This window comes from Notothenia rossii, assembly GCF_949606895.1.
Source record: "Notothenia rossii genome assembly, chromosome: 4".
In the NCBI taxonomy this organism is placed as follows: Eukaryota; Metazoa; Chordata; class Actinopteri; order Perciformes; family Nototheniidae; genus Notothenia; species Notothenia rossii.
The window spans coordinates 16,949,836-16,975,802 of NC_136902.1; the positions used below are offsets into that span (position 1 = coordinate 16,949,836).

General features: G+C 40.3%; 3 protein-coding genes across 5 annotated transcripts in view; 1 reads left to right on the forward strand and 2 right to left on the reverse strand.

The window, feature by feature from the left end:
* Window positions 1-1,561: 1,561 nt before the first annotated feature.
* On the reverse strand, window positions 1,562-9,884 carry ythdf1 (YTH N6-methyladenosine RNA binding protein F1). Of its 2 annotated transcripts, none has more exons than XM_079673504.1 (6): window positions 9,412-9,884; window positions 8,630-8,654; window positions 6,677-6,756; window positions 4,499-6,133; window positions 4,277-4,321; window positions 1,562-4,058 (listed from the first exon to the last, which is right to left on the reverse strand). In XM_079673504.1, exons 1-6 carry the CDS (start codon window positions 9,436-9,438, stop codon window positions 4,032-4,034), a joined length of 1,839 nt encoding a protein of 612 aa, XP_079529630.1. In that variant the 5' UTR covers window positions 9,439-9,884; the 3' UTR covers window positions 1,562-4,031. The 2 variants fall into 2 exon arrangements, with proteins under 2 accessions (XP_079529630.1, XP_079529629.1); XM_079673503.1 differs by having other exon boundaries at window positions 4,490-6,133.
* Window positions 9,885-12,224: 2,340 nt separating this feature from the next.
* birc7 (baculoviral IAP repeat containing 7) lies at window positions 12,225-16,585 on the forward strand (the record flags this gene model as incomplete). Its single annotated transcript, XM_079679725.1, has 7 exons — window positions 12,225-12,765; window positions 13,332-13,431; window positions 13,607-13,688; window positions 13,835-13,880; window positions 15,278-15,487; window positions 16,064-16,129; window positions 16,308-16,585. 7 exons carry the CDS (start codon window positions 12,225-12,227, stop codon window positions 16,505-16,507), a joined length of 1,245 nt encoding a protein of 414 aa, XP_079535851.1. The 3' UTR covers window positions 16,508-16,585.
* A 150-nt stretch (window positions 16,586-16,735) lies between these two features.
* nkain4 (sodium/potassium transporting ATPase interacting 4) overlaps window positions 16,736-25,967 on the reverse strand; it is a 43,006-nt gene continuing 33,774 nt past the window's right edge. The window contains exons 6-7 of one of the 2 annotated variants that reach the window (XM_079673560.1): window positions 20,104-20,188; window positions 16,736-19,130 (exon numbers count right to left, since the gene is read on the reverse strand). In XM_079673560.1, coding sequence (XP_079529686.1) covers window positions 19,121-19,130; window positions 20,104-20,188 — 95 coding nt within the window. In that variant the 3' untranslated portion in view covers window positions 16,736-19,120. The remainder of the gene's footprint in view (window positions 19,131-20,103; window positions 20,189-25,967) is intronic. The other variant, XM_079673561.1, reaches the window with a different exon arrangement.

A 25,967-nucleotide genomic window follows, 5' to 3' on the forward strand; every position in this document is an offset into this window, starting at 1 on the left:
ATTCAATGCCACCTACAGGCGTCCTTCTGACACCACATGTGAGGAGCAGTAGCCCAGTGAAGGCCTCAGGACAGGACCAAAAGGAAATAAGTATAGGCTATTAGTTTTCTATCAAGTGTTATCACCAACAAAATTGGTTTGCATCAAATACTGGTTCAATGAAACTTAGAGCATTTTGGTTTTCAACCAGTTCTCAAATATTTTGAGAAAGAACCAAAAAACGAAATATAACCAAACGAATCAGAAATAGGAGAATTAGGACAAAGTAGTATTATCATTTTTTCACTCAGTGCATTATAGGTTATTTATTGTCAACATAACATTTTTTAGATGTATTTAATTAAGCATTGATCGCCCAAACTTTTCACAATGTAACTTGAACATGTGTTCCCATATTTGAGCTGAAAAGGATCTTTTTATAAATAACATGCATTTAATATGTCTTTTAAATCAAGAATTCAATCATTTAGCAAAATACGAACATCATTATAGGGTCTTTGTTAGTCATGTTTATCTATATTTGACACTGTTTCCTCTGAATGTGATTGTGTTTATTGTGTGTGAAATGTGTTTAATGCATGTTTCACTTTGTAATGATTGGACACCAAATAAAGCCTGAGTTGCACTGAGTTTTCTGCTTGTGATTCTCCTGTGATTATTTGATGTTTACATGTCCATTGCACCATATATGCAGTATTTGCAGAACTACATGTTAATTATTTTCACATAACGCAAATTAAAACCTTTTAAATGTTGCGAGGAAGACTTGAACCTGGTATGACAAACTGGTGATCTGTAGCAAAGATGATAAGGCTATTTTCTTTAAGCGTATAAAACCATGGTTTGGCATTCAGTGTATTTTTGTTTAAACCCATATTCAAAACAGGTACAACTCCACCACCATTTTATATAAGATCACCTGCTGTGTTTGTACTCCAGTTTTTCTTACCATCATTATTTGACTTTAAAATCCCACCAGCAGTTCCCAGAAATCAGCACCATGGAGAGCTCCTGCCAAGGAAAGAGAAGGAAATCCTTTGAAAAGCGTTTAAACATATATTTGTATATGTAAACCTTAAAACCAAAGCTATTATATTACAATGTTCAATCTCAAAAACCTGTGTAAAGGACATCTAAATATCCCATATTTAAAACGATGTTTTTTAGTAATTTAAAAGAAAAACCTCTAAATTTGAAATAAGTAACGAAAATGTTAAATCTTATATGTGCTAATGTGCACAATCATATGATGGACATACACATTTCTATTGATTTAAAACAATTTAAATACCGTTAACCGTTCTTCCATTTGTACGCTCCATCATATTCTGATGTAGGCTGCAGCTTGGAAACAGAGACCTGCTTTGATAAGAGTACTTAAAGATACAGTGTAAAGTCAAGTGTAGTAACATGATGAGAAAAGACAAACAATTCCAGCTGAGAAAAACCTTTTAGTGACATTTAAGAACTGGGGCTGCCCTACAGAGCTCCCTCTCTTTGTATAAGGTCACCGTGGGTGGCTGTTGAGAACCAACAGGGAATTCACGAGATCAAGACAAAGTCATTTCTAAATGGACAGTTTATTAAGGCTCGATTTCTTCTAAAAAGGAAAACCAAGATAGATCTTTCAAACAAGTTATGCCCACTACAATTATGGTCTATAAGATAAATCAATGGATATTTAAAATGTCATTTCATTAATTATTTTGTGGTGTTATACATATACTTTCGCTAACCTGACATCCCTCTTTTGCAACACACATCTCCTGACATCAACATGCACTCTATTCCTGTACTATAAACACAACCAGTACAAGCTTCCTGAGGCTAAGGCAGCTGCAACTCGGTGGCGTCCTTCAGCTTCTCCCCCTGACTCTGTGCCGGTTAGAGAGCGGTGTCGGTGAAGGCAAACACGTGAGAGGGCGTTCACCGTATTGCTTGGATCAACCTAGCTATTGATTAGTGCAGGTAAAAAGGAGAAGAGGTGGAAGAGAAAAAGGGTCTTGTTAGAATTCAGATCCCTAGATTTAACCGGCCATGTAAAGAAAATACAACGCAGCTTCACACATCTGGAAATACAGCTGTGAAGCATACGGTTCCTACACACACTTGAGTGACCTTCTGTCATCTCAAGGTAATAATGGGGTTAACTTCTGACTATCAGAATACATCATGTACTCTGAAGACCAAACAATGTACGGTGAATGATCTTATAGGCCACAACTGTCAGTTATCTCTTTCAGGTCACATATTTGAAAATGAAAGTTGAGAAATGGGATCAGAATTTTTGATCAGGTTACCATGAGGCAACCTCGAGTCTAACACGAATACAGTGAAAGACCAAAAGATCCCAGAACATGGAGTTTTCTATTAGCAGATCCCCTGCAGCTGGGTAGAACCTCAAGCCACCAAATACTGAACAGACAAACTCAGGAGGGAAGAGGACCGGCTGGTATCAAAGACTCACTAAAAAAACAGCATTCTGGCTTTGAATGCTCTGAAATGACGGACACAAGGAGACACCGTCCTTTAAAAACGACCGTTTACGACACCACTCTCACCTTACAGACGAGCTGCAGGTTGGATAATAGTTTTAAAATATCTAGCAGACCTTTTATATTGCAGCTTGCCTTGCATGGACACACACATTTATTAGATTTTTTTTTATATCCAATCTTTTTTTCTGTTGACAAACCTGAAAGTACTCTATAATCAATGGTTTCAATCTTGTACAAACTAGTTTAGCAACAACCAAAAAACACACAGAAACCACATTTCATTCTTATTTTTTTCTTACTCGATAGTAAATCAGTTACATTAATTTTTAGGTTATACATTTTTAGGCTTTCTCCATGAATATATAGGCTCCTACGTTAAAGCTTAGCATTACGACCAACATGATAGACCTAGCAAAACCAAATTTGAGGGAGAAAAAACAAAAACAGAGGATTAAGACAGAATGATGGTGAATGGACAAACATGTGTACCCTCCCCCCCATTTGTGAAACAAAAAACGCAAAGCAACAATTAATTCAATGTAGCAGTTACATCATTCTGATTATAAAACAATTTAAAATGGTGGGTGCGACAATTCTCTCAGACTGGGTTGCGTACACAAGCAGAATCTCCTGACGAAACATACAAAAGACCCCTTCAAGACAAACATCAAAAAGACAGCGAAGCAGAAGGGTGTGAGGGATGTCAATAGTACAATTTTGGACTAAAATGGTGAGTTCTGGTTGTGGAGGACACATCCATTATTTCTTTATCCCAGAGGCCTTAGCAATTCCTCTTTCAGAAATGTTTCGAGTCCCGTGTGACTTCACACTATCCCTGATTTCTCCAGCAGTGTCACTGTTTGAGCAGTTCTTTTGAAAAGTCACCAATAATTAGAGAAAAAAAACATTAAGGCTCCAGAAAACAGGTTTCTGAAATGAAAATTGTCAGTAGTAAGCCAAAAAATAGAGATTTTGTCGATCTGAATGAAAAATAGATAAACCATTGAAGTTGTATAATCGCACAGCGCCAAGTCCGACATGGCCTTTGGGATCCTCCAACCCTGTTGGCACAGTTAAACCGCTGAAGCATGGCAATGTCGCCCCCAAATGGACAAATAGGGGCAGGACACATTGGTTCCTGATTGTACTGAAATATAAAGTGGCAGATTTTTCTCCATGGTGCAGTCAAACCCTGATTCAATTGGAAAGAGGTGGGGGCCGGGGCCGGAGAGAGAAAACCAGTCTGGTGAGAGAATAGTACGAGATGGAACGGGAAGAAAAATATTTCTTTCAAAAAAAAAACTGAACTAAAGAGTGTGGTGGTGCCTAGGTGTTACAATAAATCAGCTTGTTATCCCTGCACAAGAAGTGGGTGGTACATGGGACAAAAAAAAGCACAAGTCTCGACAATGGCAGAGATTCACCAGAATTAAATAGAAAAAAATGAAGGGCTTGGTTGCATTTTCATATTCTTCTGTCTCTTAAATCAAAAGTCCTAGTGTAACTGTTGATCAAGCCAAGGATAAATGTCTTCTATTGTTTATTCCTGTTTTGGCGCTCCTGTTTAAAAAAAGAAGCAGAAAAACATAACGATATTAGACATTAAAACTTGACATACCAGCACAGCAAGCTGCAGGACATTCTGATAAGGTCTAGATATCATTATTTAGTGTTGATCAAATCTTAAACATACATTTCACCCTTACCGATTGAACAACTCAATCAAGCACAATTAATAATAACGGTCTGAAAATTATTTTTTAATGACAAGTTCTTACCTGATCCAACCGAGAGCGGTTGGGTATAGGGGAAGGTTCAAAAGTCTGTCGAGAGGAGCAAATAAGAAACGGAGAGAAAAAAAGAATTATTATCAGACACAAAACAGTTAAAAAAAAGTCTATCTAGAAATAGATAATGTTTTTCTGATCAATGGTGTAGAATGTGTATTTTTGGTATATTTAAGGTTAACCCAGTAAGATTAATGTGCCCACCTGGCCCACCTCTTCATCCTCCTCCTCCTGCCTCTTCTCATAATGGGAGAAGTCATCAAAGATGGAGGTGGTGTGTTTGTAGGTGGCGATGATCTTGAGCACCTGCTTCGCCTTCTCCAGAGGAACTTCCTGGGTGTCGCGGGAGTTGGTCACTGGCTTGTTGTCGTTGTTCTCCAGGCGGATGTGGCGAAGCTGGCTATTAGGCACGTCCTTAACAAACAACCAGTCCACGTCAAACTTGCCCTTCCACTTGTCCTGCGCCCAAACACCAGCACTGGTGCCATAGTCCACTGGTGACCGCATCTCTGCCACACCGCAGAAATGACCGCTGCCATTGACACTGAACAGGAGGTACACGGGGCCTTTAGCATTCATGGCCCGGAAGGCTGAGTCCAGCCGCTTGTTGCCGTGCTCTGTGCTGCACCAGATGGAGTACTTGATGGAGCGGTGGATATCGTCCTCGGAGTAGCTCTTAATGATGAAAACACGGCCGTTCTTCAGGTTCCATTCAAAGTCCTTGGGGTTGTAGCTGTGGTTGGCACGCAGCTTATCCAGCACGGGGTGGGACTCTGCACCAGGTCCCTGGCTGGGGCAAGTTGGGGGGCCACCGTGCCCACCACCAACCATACCCATAACACCACTACCATCATGGCCAGGGCCGCCCTGCCCGTAGCCTTGGTTACGGTTGCGTGGGGCAACCCAACGGGTCTGGGGTTGTGGGGGCTGGGTGTGGTTTTGGTAGGGCTGGGGTGGTGGTTGGTGGTGCTGGTGATGGTGGTGCTGTAAGGTCATCTGCTGCATCTGGGGCTGCACCATGGACTGGGCAGGGTGGTGCATGGGTCCCTGCTGCATGTGGCCTTGAGGCTGCATGCCATGAGGCATGCCGAGAGGCTGCTGATGCTGCATTGGAGCTGTGGCTACTTTAGTCACCGGGCCCTTCTCCCAGGTCCCGATGTTCATGTTGTGTTTGATGGGTGGAGGGGGAAGAGCTCCTCCTGGACCTTGCATTCCTGGCTTCACCTTTGCTTTCATCTGCTGCGGCTTGGCGGGCTTGCTGGCAATGGCTGCCCAGGAGGTGGGTTTGGGGGGTGGCATTCCAATAGGTGTGGCCCCGTTCCCTGTGGCTGCCACTACAGGGCCACCGATCACAGATCCCACAGCCTTGACTCCTGAGCCCTGGCCAGTGACATCCCCTCCGATCTTCAAGCCAATCATACCTTGCTCCAGGCTGTTCATACCGGGGGCTTTGTTGAGGGTGTCACTGTGAAAGCCCGTCTGACCATCAGGCACCAGGGTGCCCCCCAGGGAGCTGGGGGGGTAGCTGTAGCTTCCTCCGTAGGCTGAACTCTGAGTCTGCTGGCCCTGGGTGCCACTTGTGCCCCAGGCAGAGAAGGCAGGATTTTCAGGGAAAAAATTAAACCTGTGGGGGTAGATGCTGCTTCCTAGGCCACCCGGCTGGCCAAACACCGTGTCTGGCATGAAGTGATGGTCTCCATTACTCAAGGCTCCATAGGGGGTGAGGTACGGAATAGGGGGGTCCCCACCTGTAGACCAGGGAGCCTCACTGAGGGGATACGGAAATCCAATGGAGGGAGCGTAGTAGCTGGACAGATAGGGGTCGGTGATGGACTGGTAGCTGTTGTTCTGGATGAATAAAGGTCAGCAAAGCCACAGCATTAACATGTCAATCAATCAATCAATGTTTATTTATATAGCCCAATATCACAAATGTTACATTTGTCTCAGTGGACTTCACAGTTTGTACAGAATATCAGTATGACAATACGACACCCTCTGTCCTTAGACCCTCACATCGTACAAGGAAAAACTTCCAGAGAAAACCCACAGTTTAAAGGGAAAAATGGGAGACACCTCAGGGAGAGCAACAGAGGAGGGATCCCTCTCCCAGGACGGACAGACGTGCAATAGATGCCGTGTATACATACATAGGTAGTCCAAATGTTTGGAAATGCATGCGTGTATAATAGGAAAACATGTGACTCAGGAGTTTAATTTTCAAAATCAGATCCATTACTGAAACAAAACTCTCTTTTCACTCAACATGAGACTAACTTAATGCCATCTGATTAGAAGGACACATTGATATTGGATATTTAAGAAAAAACAATAATATTTTCTTATATTTTATTTTCTAAAATGTCTTAAGATAGGGATATTGAGTTTTACCTGAGTTGATTGACTAGTGAGGTACGGCTCAAAGTCATTTTCATGGACATTCTCCTTTTGATGCAGTGAACCATTTTGCACTGCAAAGACAAAATAACATTACATGAAGGTACATTTAAATATACATGTTCAGTTTTTAAGACAGATTTGTTTTATAACTGAATTAACCCATATTTAACTATCTACGACCTGTTGAGTTGAACAGTTTGTTTCAAAAGGCCAAACTTGCCAGTCTTAGATATAAAGTTGTGACAGATTTGAATGGTTACAATTATTATGCTATTAAGAAAAGCATTGTCAGCTTCAACACAGCACACACATTATAATTAAAATCCTCATCTATCTAATGAGTAATTCACAGATAAAGTATTCAAACTTGTCAGCCCCTCTATGTCCATGTGCTCCAAAACATGTCAAATCCCTGAGCCATGTCAAGCAAAGCTTATGGTGGAGGTGAATCAGCCCGTGGCCTGCTGCCAGCCAGGCCTGCAGGTGAAGCGAAGTCAAGACCTGCCGGTCACTTCACCAAATGCAGTAAATCCAAGATGACTTTAACATCATAAAAACAATGAAAAGGCCATAACAGCACTGTCACAGCACTGCAAATACTGTCGTTAGTGAGGAACTGACAACAATGAATTACTACTAAAATAATATGTACAGCTGGGGTTGCTGGTGGCATTGAGGGAAGACTGAGACTGGACAACTGTAGGACTAGGAGGTGCTCAATCCAGTACCTTTACAGGCTAAGAATCAAGACAGCGTTTTGGGGAATATCATTTAAATATCCTAAAAAAAAGTATGGACACTGGCAATTTGGCAAAGTCGATTATGCTTTAAAGGAAATGTCCACTAGATTCCAAGCTTCATTTTTTTTGCAATACCAAATCACAAACCTTTATTCACAACTTTCAAAGATACAGGGGTTAAACGTGTTATACTCAAGCAGCAGATTAAAGATTGCCTTAACCAATTATATGACTGGAAAAAGAGTAGAGATTGCATCAGAAGTGTGCAAGGAAAACTGAGCATAAGCATCATGGTAAATGGATTACATTTTTATACAAGTAGTACCTTTCTGCCTTACCAGACTATTTCTACCAATCAAACACAACTTAATACATCAATGGTGGCGGGGATGCTCTGGGAGGCAATGGCCTGGCAATTAAGGAGAAAACTGTGTCTTTGCTAAAGGACACTTGGAAATGCAAGACAGGAGGAGCCACAACATGAATACTTTTGGTAAACTGAGAACATATATTCCCTAAAAGTCATCAGACCTTTGAAATGGCGGACGCTGTCCTTCAATGGGTCTTACAGTATGTCGCCACCCAACATTTAAACCCCTGATCTCGAGATTGTTAATATCACACTTATGCAAAACATATTCCCAATAAAGTCTGAAAATGTATGCTTCAATTTCTGCTGAATAACAAATGAACAGATAATAGCTAATCAAAACTTAGGTGGGTAATGTGTATTAGAAACATGTTATCATTGAAATACTTTTAACTACCTGGCCGCAATCAATAACTAAGAATTCTGACCCCAAAAAATCAAATGGTATCTGTGGCTGTCGCATCACTGTCAAAAAGATGTCCTAGTGACATCAGTGTCGCTAACTTGGATACTTTCTAGCTAGATTTAGTGACTTTTAGATTATTTCATTGTAATAGAGTTGGCATTTTTATAATTAAGCTTGAGTTACCTCTCCAAGCTTCTCTGAGCTTTAATTCATCACCCATAAACCATTTCATTTGTAGAATCATTTGCGCCAGCAGATTATATCAAATGATGTTCCAAAGATTTTAATCTTGACAGTAGAGTAAATCACAGACGGCTAAAGACTACACATAATGCTGGTGTACTGTATGTAATGCTGATTTAGTCAGGGAATGTGTACCCAGACTATATATCCAAACAAATTCAGTCATCTGTGACACAACAACTCACCTTTAGATGCTTGTCCCTTTGATCTCTGCATAAATGTAGGATGATAAAAAGGGGAAAAAAGGAGACATGGTTCATTTAAGTAAATTGAGATTTTCCATACGTGCAGCCGCTAATGTTAACAATGTATGGCTCAGAATATGAACATTACGACTACCTCACGAAGAGAAGCAATGCAAACAAATAATTACCTAAGGTTACTCTTCAGTTAAAGATGAAGATACTTACCGTTTGCTACATTAGTTAAAAGCCATATTTGATTTGCAACTTTGGTCAAATCAAGCACAACTTTGCTAGCTATCGTAACTAACGCTAGCCGTTTTAAAATGGCCTTTTAGACGCCAATAGCACGAATGCAGCTTTTTACTTAGTTAGCTGGATCACTCTTGAAATAATACCGGTGATTGTACCACCTTCAATACAAAAGTTGAAGATTATCTGAATGAGTAACGTTAGCTTGAACCCGTTTCATTATGTTAACCATAGCTTCAGGTTTTTCTGCCATAGGTGCTGAGTTTTTTCCAGCTACGTTGGCGTTACAAACATTTGGTCTAAGTCAAATATGCATTTTTTGCTAACACTTAACTGCATGTCATTATTCTCCAACGTCTATCAAACACATTTAACCTTTTTAACGGAATGTAGCTAACCAGCTAGCTGCATGCACCGGCCAACGTTGGTGGCTAAGCTAGCACTTCCGAGCGATAGTCATAGCCCAGTAAATCGTCAGCGGGTAGCTAGCTTGCAAGCTTTTTTTTACAGGCAATGTACATCGTTTTTCCTACCTGAGGGTCAATGCTTGTGGCAGACATAATTCATTAAGCAAGTCCCTGGATTCTCACAGAGCCTGCGCTTGTGACTGGATTTCAAGCCCCGTGATTTAGAAAGCAAGTTCACAGCTCAGTTACAGTTAGCTCCGTGGCTAGCTGTGCCGCTTAGCGTGTGGCTAGCAGTTGTAGCGCAGGCTCAGCTGTATATTTTCCGCTGTGTGCTCGTATCCCCAACTTCCACACTTCAAGTCTGTCGCCTAGGAGACTTGTGTCCAAAAATCAGTCAAGTCCAGTTACTGGTTTTCAAGTAAACGTTATGTATCGCCGATTGGAGCTTTCAGAGCTTGGATATTTCTGCCCTCGGTCGTCTTTTACTTTGTCTTTATTATTCCAGAGAGAGAGAGCCCTCCTCAGTTACGTTAAGCCCTGTACACTTCCCCAATGGCTGCTCCTCCATCCGGGCTTTGAGCCGCCGCTGCAGTTCACGTCTCTCCCCGCGGGGTGGCCCAACTTTGAAGCTTTCTTTCTGTTTATCAAAGTGAGATAAGCTCTTATCTGTAATCAGTGGTATAAAGTAGCTAAGTACATTTACTCAAGTACTGTACTTGAGTACAACTTTGAGACCCTAGTGCTTTATTTAGCATTTAAATTGTGTGCGACTTTGTATTTCTACCCCACTACAATTCAGAGGTTAATATTGTACCTTTACAAGTTTTACTACATAGCCTACTACATGTATTTATACCTAAAGTTAGGATTCAGGTTTGGATTCATAATTGGAAATATAATAAATACTGAAATAAGACTTTAGTTACACCTGGAGTAAATCCACAGGCTACTCAGCAGAAAGTGATTAAACATAGCTGCCATTTGCTCTGTGATAAACACATTAATGCATCAATAATCATTATAAACATAAGTGTATAGTATTCTGAAAAGGGCCAATCTGCATAATGAATACTTTTACTTTCGATATTTGAAGTATATTTCAATGCTAATACTTTAGTACTTTTAGTTGAGAAACATTTTACATTTACTTTTCCCAGAGTATTCCTACACTAGTATTTCTACTTCACTAAAGTGCAAGATATGAGTACTTCTTCCACTTATGTCTGTGATTAAGATAATACCAAGATAATGAAAATAAACCCAGCAAACTTCAAACATGACTAGTGAATTAGAATTGTTTTCTTTACTTAATACTGATATTGGTGCTATTTTCTGCAATCTATCTGTAAACAATGCCTGGGGTGCTATCAGCAGACTGTTTTTTTCTACAGGGGCTCTAAAGCTGATGTGTTTTAACCATGTTTTAACCCAGCACAGTGCTCATGTGAGACTTACTGGAATGTAAAAATGATACAAAGTAGGAAAAGGAAAAAGTCAACTTTAGCATTGCGAAGTATATGTGGCAGTACTCAAATACATCTTCTCTCTTTACTGTGAACTGTGGCACACAATTCATATTTTTGAAAATCCTTCACTAAACCGTCATATTCTAGCCTACAGAATATACTTGTTATAGTATGCTATTTTAAAGTATCTGATTAATGTTTGTATTTTTTTATGCTTTTGATGTGTTGATGTCTAGTTAAGTTCCTCTTAATGTGCACCTAAAACCAAAGCACATTCTTTGTAAGTTAAAATCCAAATTTTAATACACCATATTCAAAATTGGTCAAATACCAGTTTTCAGTTTTTTTGGTAGGTGACTCAACTGAGAAAGACAGAAAATCACGGATAACAATCTAGGCTACTTTCTTGAATTTATACTGGACATTTGACTGTTTATTTATTGTGTAAGTTAGACAGCGGATGTAGTACTTAACGGGTTGAATCTTCAACTGAAAAATATTTTCTCGTGGTGATTTCGTCATGTCTAGTAGTGTATAATGAACTGATTTGGTTCTAACCCTCATTAAATGAATGTAGTTATTACTCTCTGTTACCACCAGGAGGCAGCAATGATGAACCCACCAACTCTTTAAACTCTGCCAAAGGTCAAACCTATATCCTAATGTTTACAAGTGGTCATTTTCTGAATTTTTCTACTCACAATATTGACAGTATTAGAGCAGGTAATTCGCCATTTTCTGTAACTTGTGTTTTGACTCAAGTCTGGCTATTTCAAGTGTGATCCTGAATTGCAAACATTTTAGCCAACAATATTCAATATACTTTTTTATGTCTTCCAAAAAAAGCTTTCTAAAAGACAACACATCACATTAAAAAAGGTTACATAGGTGTTCCCTGACCCTGTAAGTTATATAGCCTCAGAATCAAGTATAACCGCACAGCTTATTATTTCATCTGTTTAACTCACTTAACTCCTTAATCATCACTTATTCACACAAACTCAAGAGCAAAGGATTTCGACTTCCTGTAGTGTAGGCCATAGAGGATACAACCACCGATCCATTGTAGACAATAATATTCAACAACTATAGGATACAGGACAACCAGCCAATTTTTGCTTCAATTGTAAAAGTTATAGGTTTCTTTCATTGAGTTGTAGGCTATAAAGTTAACACATTGTGCTTAACAACATTTTAAATAAAAGTAAAGTAACATCCCTTTTAATAATCATATTAGTTGTAAGGCTATAGTATTCTTCTGAAATGCTTCACATGTTTTTACTAGGAGGCGGAGCCCCATGGCATGTTCACGCTTTCATCCATTCAAGGATCAATGAGCATACATTCTGGCATTTGGTGGCTTTTCTGGAAAGCAGTCTCCTGTAGGTGCAGGCCCCCGCAGCTGATCATATTATTTCAGCTGTTGTGCTATACTCACCTTCAGTGCGGGCACCACTATGGACCGCAATAGGAATGACTGGCACAGGACAAGAAGAGAAAGGAAAACTTACAAGCAACAGAATGACGGATGACAGGAGTACTACACTGCACATCCTTGAGGAGCCTCAGATGCGGAGAGAAGGGGCGAGACTTCAAACTTTTCAGAACTGGCCAGCAGATGCTCCTGTCACATCTGGAGAGCTGGCCAAGGCGGGCTTTTTCTTTCAAGGCCCCGGGGATAAAGTCCAATGTTTCTGCTGTGGAGGGATTTTAAGATGTTGGGTACATGGGGACTTCCCGGCCGAAGAACACAAGAGGCATTTCCCCACTTGCAGTTTCATACTGGGTCGATCTGTGGGGAATATTGCTCTCCTAGTCGGATCCTCTGACTCCGTGGATGGCCAACTTATGAGCCAACTTCAGAGGATGACTATGGATGAACAGGGCACATCTGGACAGGCGGTGTACCCAGAGATGGAGGCAGAGGATTCCCGGCACACTACTTTCCACAACTGGCCCACAGATGCCTCAGTCCAACCAGATATTCTTGCCAGAGCAGGATTCTTCTACACAGGTACACCATTGTCTCACTATTACGTTTAAATAAAAGTATATCATACTTCTTTAATGTCTTAACATTTACCAGCATTTGAGTGTCCATGAGAACATTTGAGTGAAAGATTCAGCGTTGTCCCAGTCACTGCTAGAGCGACCTCTCTTTGTGAGAGAGTTCATGGTACAATTGTCCTGCTGAGTCATGATGTTGTGGACAGAACAAGCTGGACAGAGCTGGGGCTGTTAAAGAAGTAGGGCTTCCACAGCTTCAGGCACTCACAGAGTGGGCACAATATTGTGAAAACCAATACAAAATAGTACAATACATAAAGTAACCCTATAATGAATTGTGCTTTTGTGAAGCTCATATTGTTTTTGTTTTTTTGCGACGGTCAAAGAGGAGTTAATTCACCCTATTGTCACATTATAGGTTTCAGTTCTTGGACGATATTGATTCCTTTTACAATCTGACGTATATAGCGATGTTTTTGTGAATTTAAGACAAAAGGAGTGTAAAGAGATGGTTTGTGTTAAATTGTTAGTGTCATTAGACTCCTCTCACGGCATTGCTGTTTACCCCTACAGGCCACGGTGACAATGTGAAATGCTTCTACTGTGACGGAGGGCTGAGGAACTGGGAGGCAGGAGACGACCCCTGGCAGGAGCATGCCAAGTGGTTCCCACGGTAACAGCAGGACTTATAACACACAGATAAAGAAATCAGTTCAATGCATTACTTGCCAATCTTTGCACTGGCAAAGGAAAATGTCTTCTCAATATAAAAGCAGTGTAACGTTTTGGTTTTGTGTTCTGCTTTAATGCTTCAGCAGATTATAAAACAGTGTCTTTATATTTCTCAGATGTGAGTTTTTAATCCAGGCGAGAGGAAGGGAGTATATCAGCAACATACAGGATGCTCATTTCCATCTGGGTGAGACTGTGGTGAGAGCTTTCATCCCTCCTATCTGTTCAGAATAAAGTCTGGTAGTGCAGACATTATAATCACACATTCATAAATGGCATCTTTTGTAATTGCCGACTTTGACTTTGACCAATGAATAAAAAACATGGTCACTTTACTTTTCTAGGTTGGATCACAGACTCCTACAGGCAGAGATATTGGATCCAGAAATGGTAAGTCAAATAACATTTAAAAAAAGCAAGGAATGCTGGGTATTTACCAACAATGTATATTCCCACTAAGCAGACTGGATAACAAGATAGCAGACTGCTCTGACACCAATAATTATCTTTGTGCAGCCAGTGGTGCAAAGAATCAAAGTGTCAACATCAACTATTGCTTGTTCACGCAAAATAATAGAGATAGAGTAAACATTGATGGGAGCATTGCAGGTTGTGCAAGAAGAAATAAATAAATGCTGCAACCAGTTGATTCAATTAATCTGGCACAAGGTTGATCAAAGAAGGTTGGCAAAGCATACATACACCACAGCACTGCTTAAAATATTTAATTAGACTCTTACTCTTTGAAATAAAGTAGGTCCATTACTTTTCTTTGAGACGCTGCTGCAAATGAAATAACTACAGCTAATGTTTGCTATACGATTGTAGTAGCCTATGGAAACCATCTGTAGCCCGTGATTACCATAAAATGTAGGATAACAATTATAATCTATTTCAGCATGTGTACACCAAAGGCAAGTGGTTTAAAATGTTAAGGTACAAGTAGATGCACCATTTGTCATTACATCTTATGTTTCCCCATGTAAATGTCCCTATAGTTAAAGTGGACCTATTATGCTATATTGGAAACATATATTGTAGGGCCATACCTATACAAAACATGTCTGTGAAGTTTTTTGCTTAAAATACCAAACAAATCACCCATTGTAGCCATGCCTCATACAGCTCATACCCCTCTTTTGCAGCCTTGTTAGAGAAACGAGGATTTTGGGTCCTTAGCTTAAAAAAAAAAAAAGAGAAGGCGGAGCTAATGCCTGATCAGAATTCTACCGGAGATAAAGTTAAATTCTGCTGTGATAAAACGCCATCCTGTTCTAAACCACATAAAAGATTATTCCTGAAACAGTATGGAGCTCAAATGCTTTTTCTCTTGCGGGTTTATCACAAGGTGAGTTCCTTTTTTTATTTCCTGCTTTTTAAACATGTGCCCTACAGTACAGGTTAGCTCTGAGTTTCAACGAGGCTTGCTAATGTAAACAAAGACGAGATTACGTCCAAAACACGTCAGGCATTATTTCTGAGCAATTTTCTGTGGGTCTGCTGCCGATTTGACGTCAGATCGGCAGCAAATCTGTATCCGCTCGTTGTACCCCTGTTTTAAAAAAATTTGGGTACGGAGGAAAAGAAAGAGGGTTTTATTTTCTGACGCTGCGTGAGATCCCCGACGCACCGGGGACACATATTTATGTATGAAAGACATCACATAGTGCATTTTGCAAGATAGGTCCCCTTTAATGTAACATGGAGTCGATATGTAGATGTTTTGTCCTCTCTGGCTGGTCACTGCTTGTGTCTTCCTCACTTCTTCCCCCCCTCTCATGTCCCAGATGTGGTCGGGGGTCTGGGAGGGTCCTCGACCATGCTCTCTCCTGTGGTGCAGACTGTGCTGCAGATGGGCTTTGAGGCGAGCCTGGTGGAGAGTCTGGTGCAGACCAAGTACCTTCTGTCCGGTCAGCACTACACCTCTGTGTCCGACCTGGTCACTGACGTGCTGCAGGCGGAGCAGGAGGACAGACAGAGGGGACTACAGAGCAGAGGTAACAGGCAGTGGGAAGACACAAACTAATATACTCAAGTATTTATATTTCTGGGATACTTGTACTTTACTTGAGTATTTCCATTTTATGCTACTTTATTTTACTTGTACTCCGCTAAAATTCAGAGGAAAATATTGTATGTTTTGATTGACATTCATTCGGATTAAATATTTAACATGACCTAAAATAGAGAACATTGTTAAATATTAAGCCAGTGGTTTCCAACGTTTATGGCTTCTGATCTCCATTTATTTAGGTTCAGGCTGGATGTTTTACAAATTAATGAGTCTTCAGTAGTTGGACTTACTTTTGATACTTTAGGGTTGAACAGTTGAATGATGCTTTTCTTAAATGGAAGACTGTAGCTTGTACTAAAGTATTTTTACAATGTTTATTGTTAGTTTTACCAAAATCTTAATACAATAATAACAATTATCTTAATACATGCGGAAGCGCTGTAATTTTCCATTGTCACCTTCAAATACAATCTGTTTGACCATTTTCATATAAGCAATAACATGACGTAAACATCAATGTTACAATGGACAGTTTTCTATTTCACATTTTGTCCTTCAGAGACAGATACTGTGCAGGGCTCCAGTGCTGGACTTGTGAGGACTCAAACACGCGTCAGAGAGCAAGGTCAGAGGCCAAAGCCTAGGCTGTATGATTTGCAGGAAAATAAGAAACGTTTGAGCTTGTAACACTTTTCAATATGTTGCTGACATTTGATTGCTTTGCAGATGCAACACTTGACTGGTAAATATTATGCGTGTAATATAAAGCTCATCTGACCTTCTGTTTGTGGTTTCTCGAACAGTAAAGGACCCGAGCCCTGAGGAGCTACTGAGACAGCTGCAGGAGGAGCGGACCTGTAAGGTGTGCATGGACAAACTGGTGTCCATCGTCTTCATCCCCTGTGGTCATTTGGTGGTTTGCGGGGACTGCGCTGCCAGCCTGCGTCACTGTCCAATCTGCAGAGCGGTGATTAGAGGCAGCGTTCGTGCTTTCATGTCCTAACGCTGTAGTGATAAAATGCTGTTTCACAGGTGTTGCATGAGTGGTCTAAATCTGTATTAATTTGACCTACTAGTGATGAAAAAAAATGATTATTTCCCGTCAGAGTTTGCAGATCGTTTTCTATAATAAAAATGTAAAGCTGTTCAATATGAGTATGTATTATTATTTATGTACTTTACCAAGAACACTTTTTAAATGCACAACACATCTACTGAATGACACATATAATTAAAAGAGCACATTCTTTTATTAACAAACATCTATTTACAGGAGCACAAAGCACAGTTCTGGATAAATAGGATTACACAATCAGGTCACATGGGGTGTGGCATCACAGGACACAAAATAGAAGAGAGAGAAACAAAAAAATATGTTTTCCACTTCATATACAAAGAAAAAGAATTATCTACAAACAGGTGGAAACGTTTTCAGTGGAGACTAGCACATACACACAAACCCATACCAGGTCTCAACTAATTCCAGTCACCGGGGTTTAGGAAGAGGCTGTATTGCACTGAGAGGAAGACTAGTTTTTACATAGTAGCATTTACTACTAATACTGATTATGTTACAATATGAGGTGCTTTGTGTTTTCACTAAACCACACACCAGTAAGCCTACCAGGTAAACCTTAGAGACATAGACAAGACATGAATTATTGCATCTTGCCAATAGAGGGGTGACAAATTAAATCAAGTTAGGTCACTCATTAGTCTGAAATAAGATGGCAAAAGAGGTCAGATTTAAGAATCATAACAGTTTGTGGACTGTCATCTGGCAGTGAAAAACATCTAGTATCACAGAGGAATCTGACACACAGCGAGATATATTTAGGTGCTGACAAAAAAAAAAGACTGACGACAGAATGAACTCCTTTGCTCAGAAATCTTTTGATCCCCCCCCCAAGAAATGCTAAGCAAAACATTTCAAACATAGCACCAAGAAATATTGAAATCGGACAAAAATGTTTTGCAATTAAATCTGGTAGACAACAATTGATCCTGACCTGAATGATAAGGAAAAGGACCAAGTGTAACACTAAAACAATAGGTTTGAGAGTCACCCCCTCCAACATGGCAATTACAAAAAAACATACTATTGTAAAATTAACTGTAATCTGCAGATAGAAAATTATAATTTTTAAGACAAAACATGGGGATTTGTAGCAGATATGCAGCACCCTTGCAACTTGTACATACACTCTTTGAACACCAGAGAGCAGTAGTGATTCACACAGCCAGTAAGGCAACAGGGATCCGACTTTACTTCTAAAATATCTGCTATTAACAACAAAAAGTGCTACCAATCAGTATAGTAGTTATGACCCACATTTGCCTAAATATAAATGTGTAACATAGCTTGTTCAGAATACAATTAATCTGAGGAAGAAACTACTCAGCAGAAACTTTGAGTTGCTATTTAACCAGCGTATACACAGCCAGTTTAAGACATCAGTTTTGCAATTTCGTCATGACTTAATATGCTATACACATACTTACAATACAAACCCTGTAAAAAAACATGCTATAAAACAATCACAAATGAGACTATCAGCACTGAGAATCAACACTGTTCAACTGACAGGCCATACCCATTCAAATCAACGTTCCAGAATGGAATATGAAAAGTAAAAGCATTTCTATTGTTTTATTACACTTAAAATAGGTGGTGCAACCTTTTCTTGACTGTCTGTCAGCCGCTCAATGTGTCAATAGATAGAGGAGAAGAAGCAAAGTGAAACAAAGCTTTCTTTTATCACCATACTCTTGAGAAATACTGTAGTGGCTGTTGGTTGAAAATAGTCACAATAAGATGCCAGAAATAAAAGCAAGACTCACATGGCCTTCCTTTTGTTTGAACATCTCTTAAACGCTCTTGCATTCATCATAATTCACATTTCAAACTCTAAGTCCCCCAAATCTTCCCCCTTCTCGTTTCATTATTTACATTTTCTATTTTTGACAGATGCCCCTGTAGGCTTGGTGCTTTTGTTCCCTTCCCTCCCTCTACCTCTCCACTCCCCTGCCTCTTCCTGCTTTGCTTGTGTATTTATGCACACAGATCCTGGCCTAAAGTAAACAGGCAGCGCACAATGGCTCATTCCACGGGCTACACTGTAATTCAGCCCTCTGGCCAAGATCTGAGCCAAACCAGCAGTAACATGCTAAATCACAGAGTCCTCTAAGACACAGCACCACAGACTGGGAACGCTGGACAGTCTCTGATTACACACATAATGTATTTATATAGTCTTTACAGTCTTGGGGAGTATTAGACCACTATAGGAAGGTCACAGCAATGGAACCTCAGCAAAGAACTCACAGAATAAGATTGATAGTTCCCATAACATATTACACAATATGAGGCTTTGTTTCACCGAAATCTCTCCCTTCCCGTAACCCTTCATCCCTCCCTGGAAAACAATGGAGCCTGACTGAGAATTGTTGGTTTTTCTGGGCAGTAGACCAGTAAATGACATGTTTTAAAGAACTGAAATGAAGAAAGGGGAGGAATGTCTGGTGTGCCCGAGTGAATTGGGATGTTTGTGTCACAACAGCCATTTTGTCTCCGTGGGAATTTGCTGTGTCACCTCCCCGCTGGACGCTCTCTTATTTACGGAGACCTGCAGAGAACAGAAACATGGGAAGAGAAAGAAGAGAGTAAGCGGTTGTTGGGCAACTCACAGTCAAACACACAAATTCCCCCTTCAAAAATGTCTCCTGGATATAACTCCCGGTAGATTGGGGGAGAAGAAAACGTCCTCTCTCCCATTAGAGACGGAGCTGATTAAACTGTCAAGAAGCTAATAAAATATTCATGTCATGTGAGAAGAGAATTATAACATGACTTCCCAGACTTATTGTTATTAAGTTCTTTGCATAACATAATTGATTAATCCAATTTTTGACAGATTTGTGTGCGTTTTTCTCCATATGCTTCTTTCAGTTAGTTGTCACACAAGTGCCACACACACACACACACACACACACACACACACACACACACACACACACACACACACACACACACACACACACACACACACACACACACACACACACACACACACACACACACACACACACACACACACACACACACACACACACACACACACACACACACACACACACACACACACACACACACACACACACACACACACACACACACACACACACACACACACACACACACACACACACACACACACACAAAATGGTGTCATGAGAGGCCTTCATATTTTCAACAGCCCTCTGACAGGATGTGGCATGTTTCAGAAAGACATTTACGCCCCTGACAGCTCCAGAGCCATCAGTGCTAGTCAGTGTTGTGTTCTAAACTCCTGAATCCTGATCAAACATTAACAGAGCTCTGGAACAAGAGAGTAATTTGGCCTTGAGTTGAGATTAGCTGTTCCTATTCATGAAAGTCTTTGGAGAAATAATAAATAATAAGCAGGCAACACATAGGTAAAACCCAAATTGTATGTGGCCCCAAAAGGCAACGGATAATGTTAATATTTACACATGTGTGCTCTTACAGGCACATCTTAAGACCAGAGACACACACATATGGTGGCATGACATACTTACAGGTACATGGGCTTTAAGAGGAGATGAGATGGTTTCTCATTGACATGGTAGAGTGGGAATGGGTCAAATCCACCAATAAAATCAACTGAAAACAAAGGATTAAACACATAAATTATGGAGTAAATCAAAAGACAAATGATGACAAAAAAGACACTGACATAAATAAAAAGACATGTATGATGAAAAAATGATAAAAGCACACAGCTGAGTGAGAAATGAAATGAGACGCAGTGGGAACAGATACAATGAAGTGATGTTGAAAGGTAGGCAGCTTGCCAAGAGCAATACAACTCTTTTTTTAGTTTTAACTATAACTTTTTTTTTAATTTTATCTGTGCGTCTGCCTGGGGCTATGACGAAGCTCGGGAACAGGTAAAAGCCGGCCAGCTGTCAAAATAGCCAAACCCTTTTTATCGCTCAGAAACAGAGGTGACCTTCAGCCGGCGACCGAACGCTCAAGCCTTTCTGTTTATTTTCTCACTTAAGAGTTCACACTGTAGGCCATGTGCAGATGAGCACACCACTGTTATGTCACTTGGGAAAAAGAGACGAAACATGCTGGTAACCAAAGTGCTGTGGGTTTTTGCTCAGATCCAGAGAGATATTTCTGAGATGAAGGAAAAGGCTAGCAACTCTAGAGGGGACACAAAGGCTGAGAGGGGAGAAAGAGAGGGTTGGACGGGGTGCGTCACGCTTGTCGCTCTGACTGACAGGGGGCCAAAGAGATTAGGTTGGAGGAGAACATGTGAAAGATGCCAGAATGTCCAGGAGCTGTGAACACCATGTGGGGAGAGGGAGGAGAAACTGATTCAGAGGAGGAAGACACTAAACAAAAAGCAGATCCTATGGTTTCCAACCTTTATTGTTAGGGGCCCATTTCTATCATTAAGTAACTGAAGACCCTTATGTAATGGATATTTTAATATACAATGCATAACAATAAGAGTACAGAGCAACTGATACACTCTACATGTAATCAAAATAGTGAACATAGCAACTGCAGGTCATTTGTGTAAAACAATAATTCTGGGTGGATTTGGAGCAGATTATTTCCTGTGACTATTACATGTGATGAGTTTTCCTGTTAATGTAAGGAACTTTAAGAGCACATTTGCCTGTATTGTGTTTTTTTATAATCATACATTGTTTTAATTGCCTATTTTTGAAATACAAATTCTATGTTTGTTTTTTTTTAAAGTTAAGTCTTCACCGTGCCCTTATCCCGTGACATTTAAAAACTATGATTCAAACCATAAAAAATTATTTCATTTAGTGTTCACCACAGAAATGTATTAAAAAAAAGAATGTTGGGAACCAGTTTTAGAGGATTAAAAAAAAAAGGCAGATCTGTTTCTTTCTGGGAACCAAAATCTATGGCGTGGGGGGGGGGGGGGGGGGGGGGGGTCACTGGCCAGGCATGGAAACTACTGCAAGGCCAGATCAGTTCAACCCTGATAAGAGGAGGCAGGGTGGTCTGCTGAATACTGATAGGTCAGCAGGATGAGAGCCGAGAGCCACAGGGTCCCTTTCCTTTGACCCTGCCCTGGTTTCCTGGGATTCTGAGTTTCATCTGTACAACACACACACCCACACACACATCCCACCAACACAGACACACACAAAGACCGGTACCAGATCAAACTGTTCATGACAGGATACCTTTACATTTAAAAGCCATGATCTTGCCATGTGTCTTGTGCAATATTCATAGGAATAATGGTATAATTAGCATTAGATGTCACCACCTATCAATAATCCTTCAATTGATGAGGCATTCAAATTTGACAGATGTGTATGCTAGATGATATGCACTGTGTTCTTGCTTTAGATAATTTGCAGACAGAGTTGTTATTCATTGGTTTTATCTGACATTTGAACATGTTATTGTTTTTATTACTGTTGTTATATATCCTTTCTTCTTGGCAACCTGATTTACTGTTGTCATCATAATACTATTTTTATTGCTGCATCTTCCCCAACATGTCTGCGGGTAGGATTTTGACTGGATTTTCCCATCACTTTGTTTTTTACTGTGGTTGTTATTATATATTGTATATCTTCGTATACATGGGACTTCAGTGCATCGCTGTACAAGAGCTTAATGGTCCCTGTCAATTTCCCCTGAATAAACATGGCAGCTCAGAATCTGCCTCAACAGGTGCCTCTAAGTGCCACTATACCTGCTCTTACTCTAATAGACATCAAATCTGTCAAATCCTTAGTTGTTGGCCCTTGTTAAAAGCCTCATATATAACCCTGTGCACCATCCATCCTACATACTTTATAGTGTATGTCAGTCTGAAAATGGCTGGAGAATCTTTATCCCATTAATTATTACACACATTGTTCTGCCCCTGACCTTGAGGTGGATCTTCTATGCTGCTCACTGAACCTTGAAGGTCTAAAAATCTCTGTTTGTCCTCAAGAGGCACAACAGAGCCTTTGTTATGCTTTCTATCAGCAAAAATACCTGCTTGGATCAAATTGTGGAAAACAGCAAATGACTGTGCATCATTCTTGACGGGTGATTCAAGCACTTGTGGATGGACGTTTTAAAAACATGATCAGAAAACATCAGTAAAAATAGAAAACGTTCCACGTTGAAATGTGTATTTGAATTGTCCCTCTGGTGTGGATAGTGGCCTTGGAAACAGTTATTGGCAGCCGATGAGTGCATGTCATCCTGTTATACGATCAAATGGGCTAACACTCAGTTTTTTCCATGCAGAGGGAGCGAGCTGATTTTCACTTGTGTGAAAACATGCAAGAAATGTAAGGAATGTAGGTCAATAGTAAAGGTATCTACAGTATGTGGTGCTCCTATAGAAGCAGGGAGTTATGTAATGTGATTATGATTCAGGTCAAGTGGTTGAAATCAGAGGATCTGTACTGAGCCAGTGGAATACAGGAGAATTTGGCATCTCCCACAGTGAGTGTGTGTTTGGCGAGCTGACCATGAAATGAAACACAGGCACAGATATAAAGGGGAAAAATACCAAAAGGGAAAAACAGGGTTGGTGAGAATCAAAGTGTGGCTTGTGTGAAAGATCAAGAGAGAAAAACCAGGAGAGACATGGACAGAGATAAAGGCCAGACAGATAGTTCAGGGCTCGTCTGTAACACTGGCAGAGGTGAGTTAAAAGCCTGTCTGCTGAATTTCCACCAGATCACTTGATGAGGTGATTACCTGCAGGGGTGTGCAGCAGTGAGGAGTTGTCAACAAATAGGCCATTTTGTGTTACTTTATATTGGGACCTTAGACCTTCCAGTGTAGCCCGAGTACACTTTATATCTGACAGTTATTGTTTTCCGTCAAAGCGTTCTTATGATCTTGACATTTCCAAAAGCACTTAAAGGCATCTTCTTTCATTTTACAGCAGATAGACACAAATAGGCTGAGGGACTGTACCTTTTGCTGGAGCTTTGTGCAGGAAACACATTATCAAATGCTACCCATGGCAGGGAGAGGAAGGGATGTTTACTGTACTTTCTCATCGACTCCCTGGTTACATGTTTTTTCCTGAATACTCCACACAAATGAATAGGAGGATGTGCCGGACCGCCTGATTTTATCTAAAGGCAGCCTGACATTTCTGTCATCACGCACCATTACACAGCCAACACGGCTATCCAGGCTACTCACTTTCTTATAAGGCCGGTTTTGCTTTGTTATTTTGCATATGAGAACTTCAGGTATGCTTGATTGAGAGCGTACTTAAAGTTTATCACCATGCAAAGAGGAGAATGCTTTCAGGAAATAATGGACCATGAGATCATCATATTTTGTTTAATTAGGCTTAGATCAGAACCTTAGTAACACAAATACAGAAAATACTTGATCTGTTTGTCGTTTGTGCACCTTTAGTGTCAGGGTGTCTGTTAACCCCTAATTTTTGTGTCTTGGTCAATTAAACTGCCAACTTCCTTTTTGTCACAATGTCCTACACGCTTTCACTCTGTTGTAAGATGCATCTCCAAGCATGCACTTAACCAGTCATCATGCCCATTACTACAGTATAGAAGTTGATTCAATATTAATAAAGAAAAACAGATTCTAACTATGTTGGTTTATAACTGAAAACATTGTCCCAAAATAATTTGACATGGTGGTGAAAATAAAACGGTACATAAAAAGGTCAAACATATTGTTACCCAGAGTAAATCCCAAATGTGAACCACAACAAGGACAGCTGGACACTTTGTGTTTGCTATACCTTCTAAATCTACCCAATCAAAATGCAGATTAAAGGCTCTGTACACCAAAACAGGTGTTTTCAATTACTCTCCCAGCTTGGAACAAGCTCTGTGTACAAACAAGTGCAACAACACTGATAGTGTCAATCTAGCCCAGTGTGTGTTAGCCCTAATCGGGACTGTCAACCTGCGCAATAAATACATTGTGAAAGACTGCGATATTGCACATTTTGTTAGAGAATATCATTAGAAAACATCTTTATTTTAGTATTGATGACTTTTTATGCATTTCAAAGTTAATTTTTTCTGATTTCTAATTCAACAAGCAAAGTGTAGGTTTTTATACTGAAAGCGTTAGAAAGGCAGATTTGAGTACATTTTGATATTTGTTTACATTTTTCGTCAAATTGTTTTGCCCTCAAATTGTTCATCCTTAGGTGTATAATTGGTGTGTAGAAGTTTTCACTAAATAAATATTAACTAAAGAAATATGGACATGGTGTGGTCTTGGTCTGTGAATCCATTTTAGCTGTAGTATTTAAAAAAACTAAAACAATATTTGAATACAGCTAAGGATCATTTTTCACAACAGAAATGTTGATTTGCCATGGTCAAATAAGCTATTCGCAATTTGAAGTTGTGTTTTGTTAAACACAATGTTTGACCTGGCTTTTTCATTATGTTTTAAAGGTGTTAACATAAAAAAGGGTTAGACTTGTATTAATCCTTTGACCTTTTCACTCTTTTTACGACCTGAGGATAAGCTGCCACCAACACATCCATGCACCCTCTGGTGTCTCTGTCTGCTCCGGAGGATTTTCTGGGGATGTGACTCAGCACAGAGGGCGGCAGCATAATTAGCAGACATGCTAAAGCAAGCTTATCCCGACGCTAGGCTTCTAACTCCATGACCTACTTTACAAAGAGGATTTTCCCCACCACTCACTCTGTCGGTGTGTCTGCTCACCACCGATAACTCAGTGTAACAAATGCACACACACAAATACACCAAACACCCACACGCGACAATAAGTCAGTCACGCACAGTCAGCAAAACACACACACAAATGCATGCTGTGTATATATATATATACTGTATATATAACTATACATAAGCGCTTGACAGAGACAACTCAAAATGGGGGAACTAAATGAACGCATGCTCAACCAGCTGATGGTATATATGATGCTTTTCATTCTGCCCATTGTGTCATATTGGCCTCTTGCGCGTGTGTGTGTTTCATTCTGTTATTCTTTACGCAAGCTTGAGCACTCAAATCTAACTCACTGGTCTCCCTGGCCTAGAGAGTGAGAGAGTGCTTGGTGTGAGAGGAATTACTGTCTTATCTCCTTATTCATGAAAAGCTCATCTTGTCTTGTGTTGTTTGTTCCTGCATTTTGCCCTGACTCCTTTCCCCCTCCTTGGCTTACTCCTGACAAACACCTCCCTTAGCTCCCATCCACTCCTCTTCCCGTCTTTCCCCCTCTCTTTCCCCTCTTTCTTTCCCTCCTGTGCATTCATTCAACTATTCTTCTCTTGGAGAGGGGCAATCAACTGTGGAAGTTATTGACCAGCAAGCGCTTAATGAGGTTGATAAAACGAGGGACCAGAGACCTCTAACATTTTACAAGCACACCTCATTAAAGCTCGAAATCCAGAGATGCGGGAA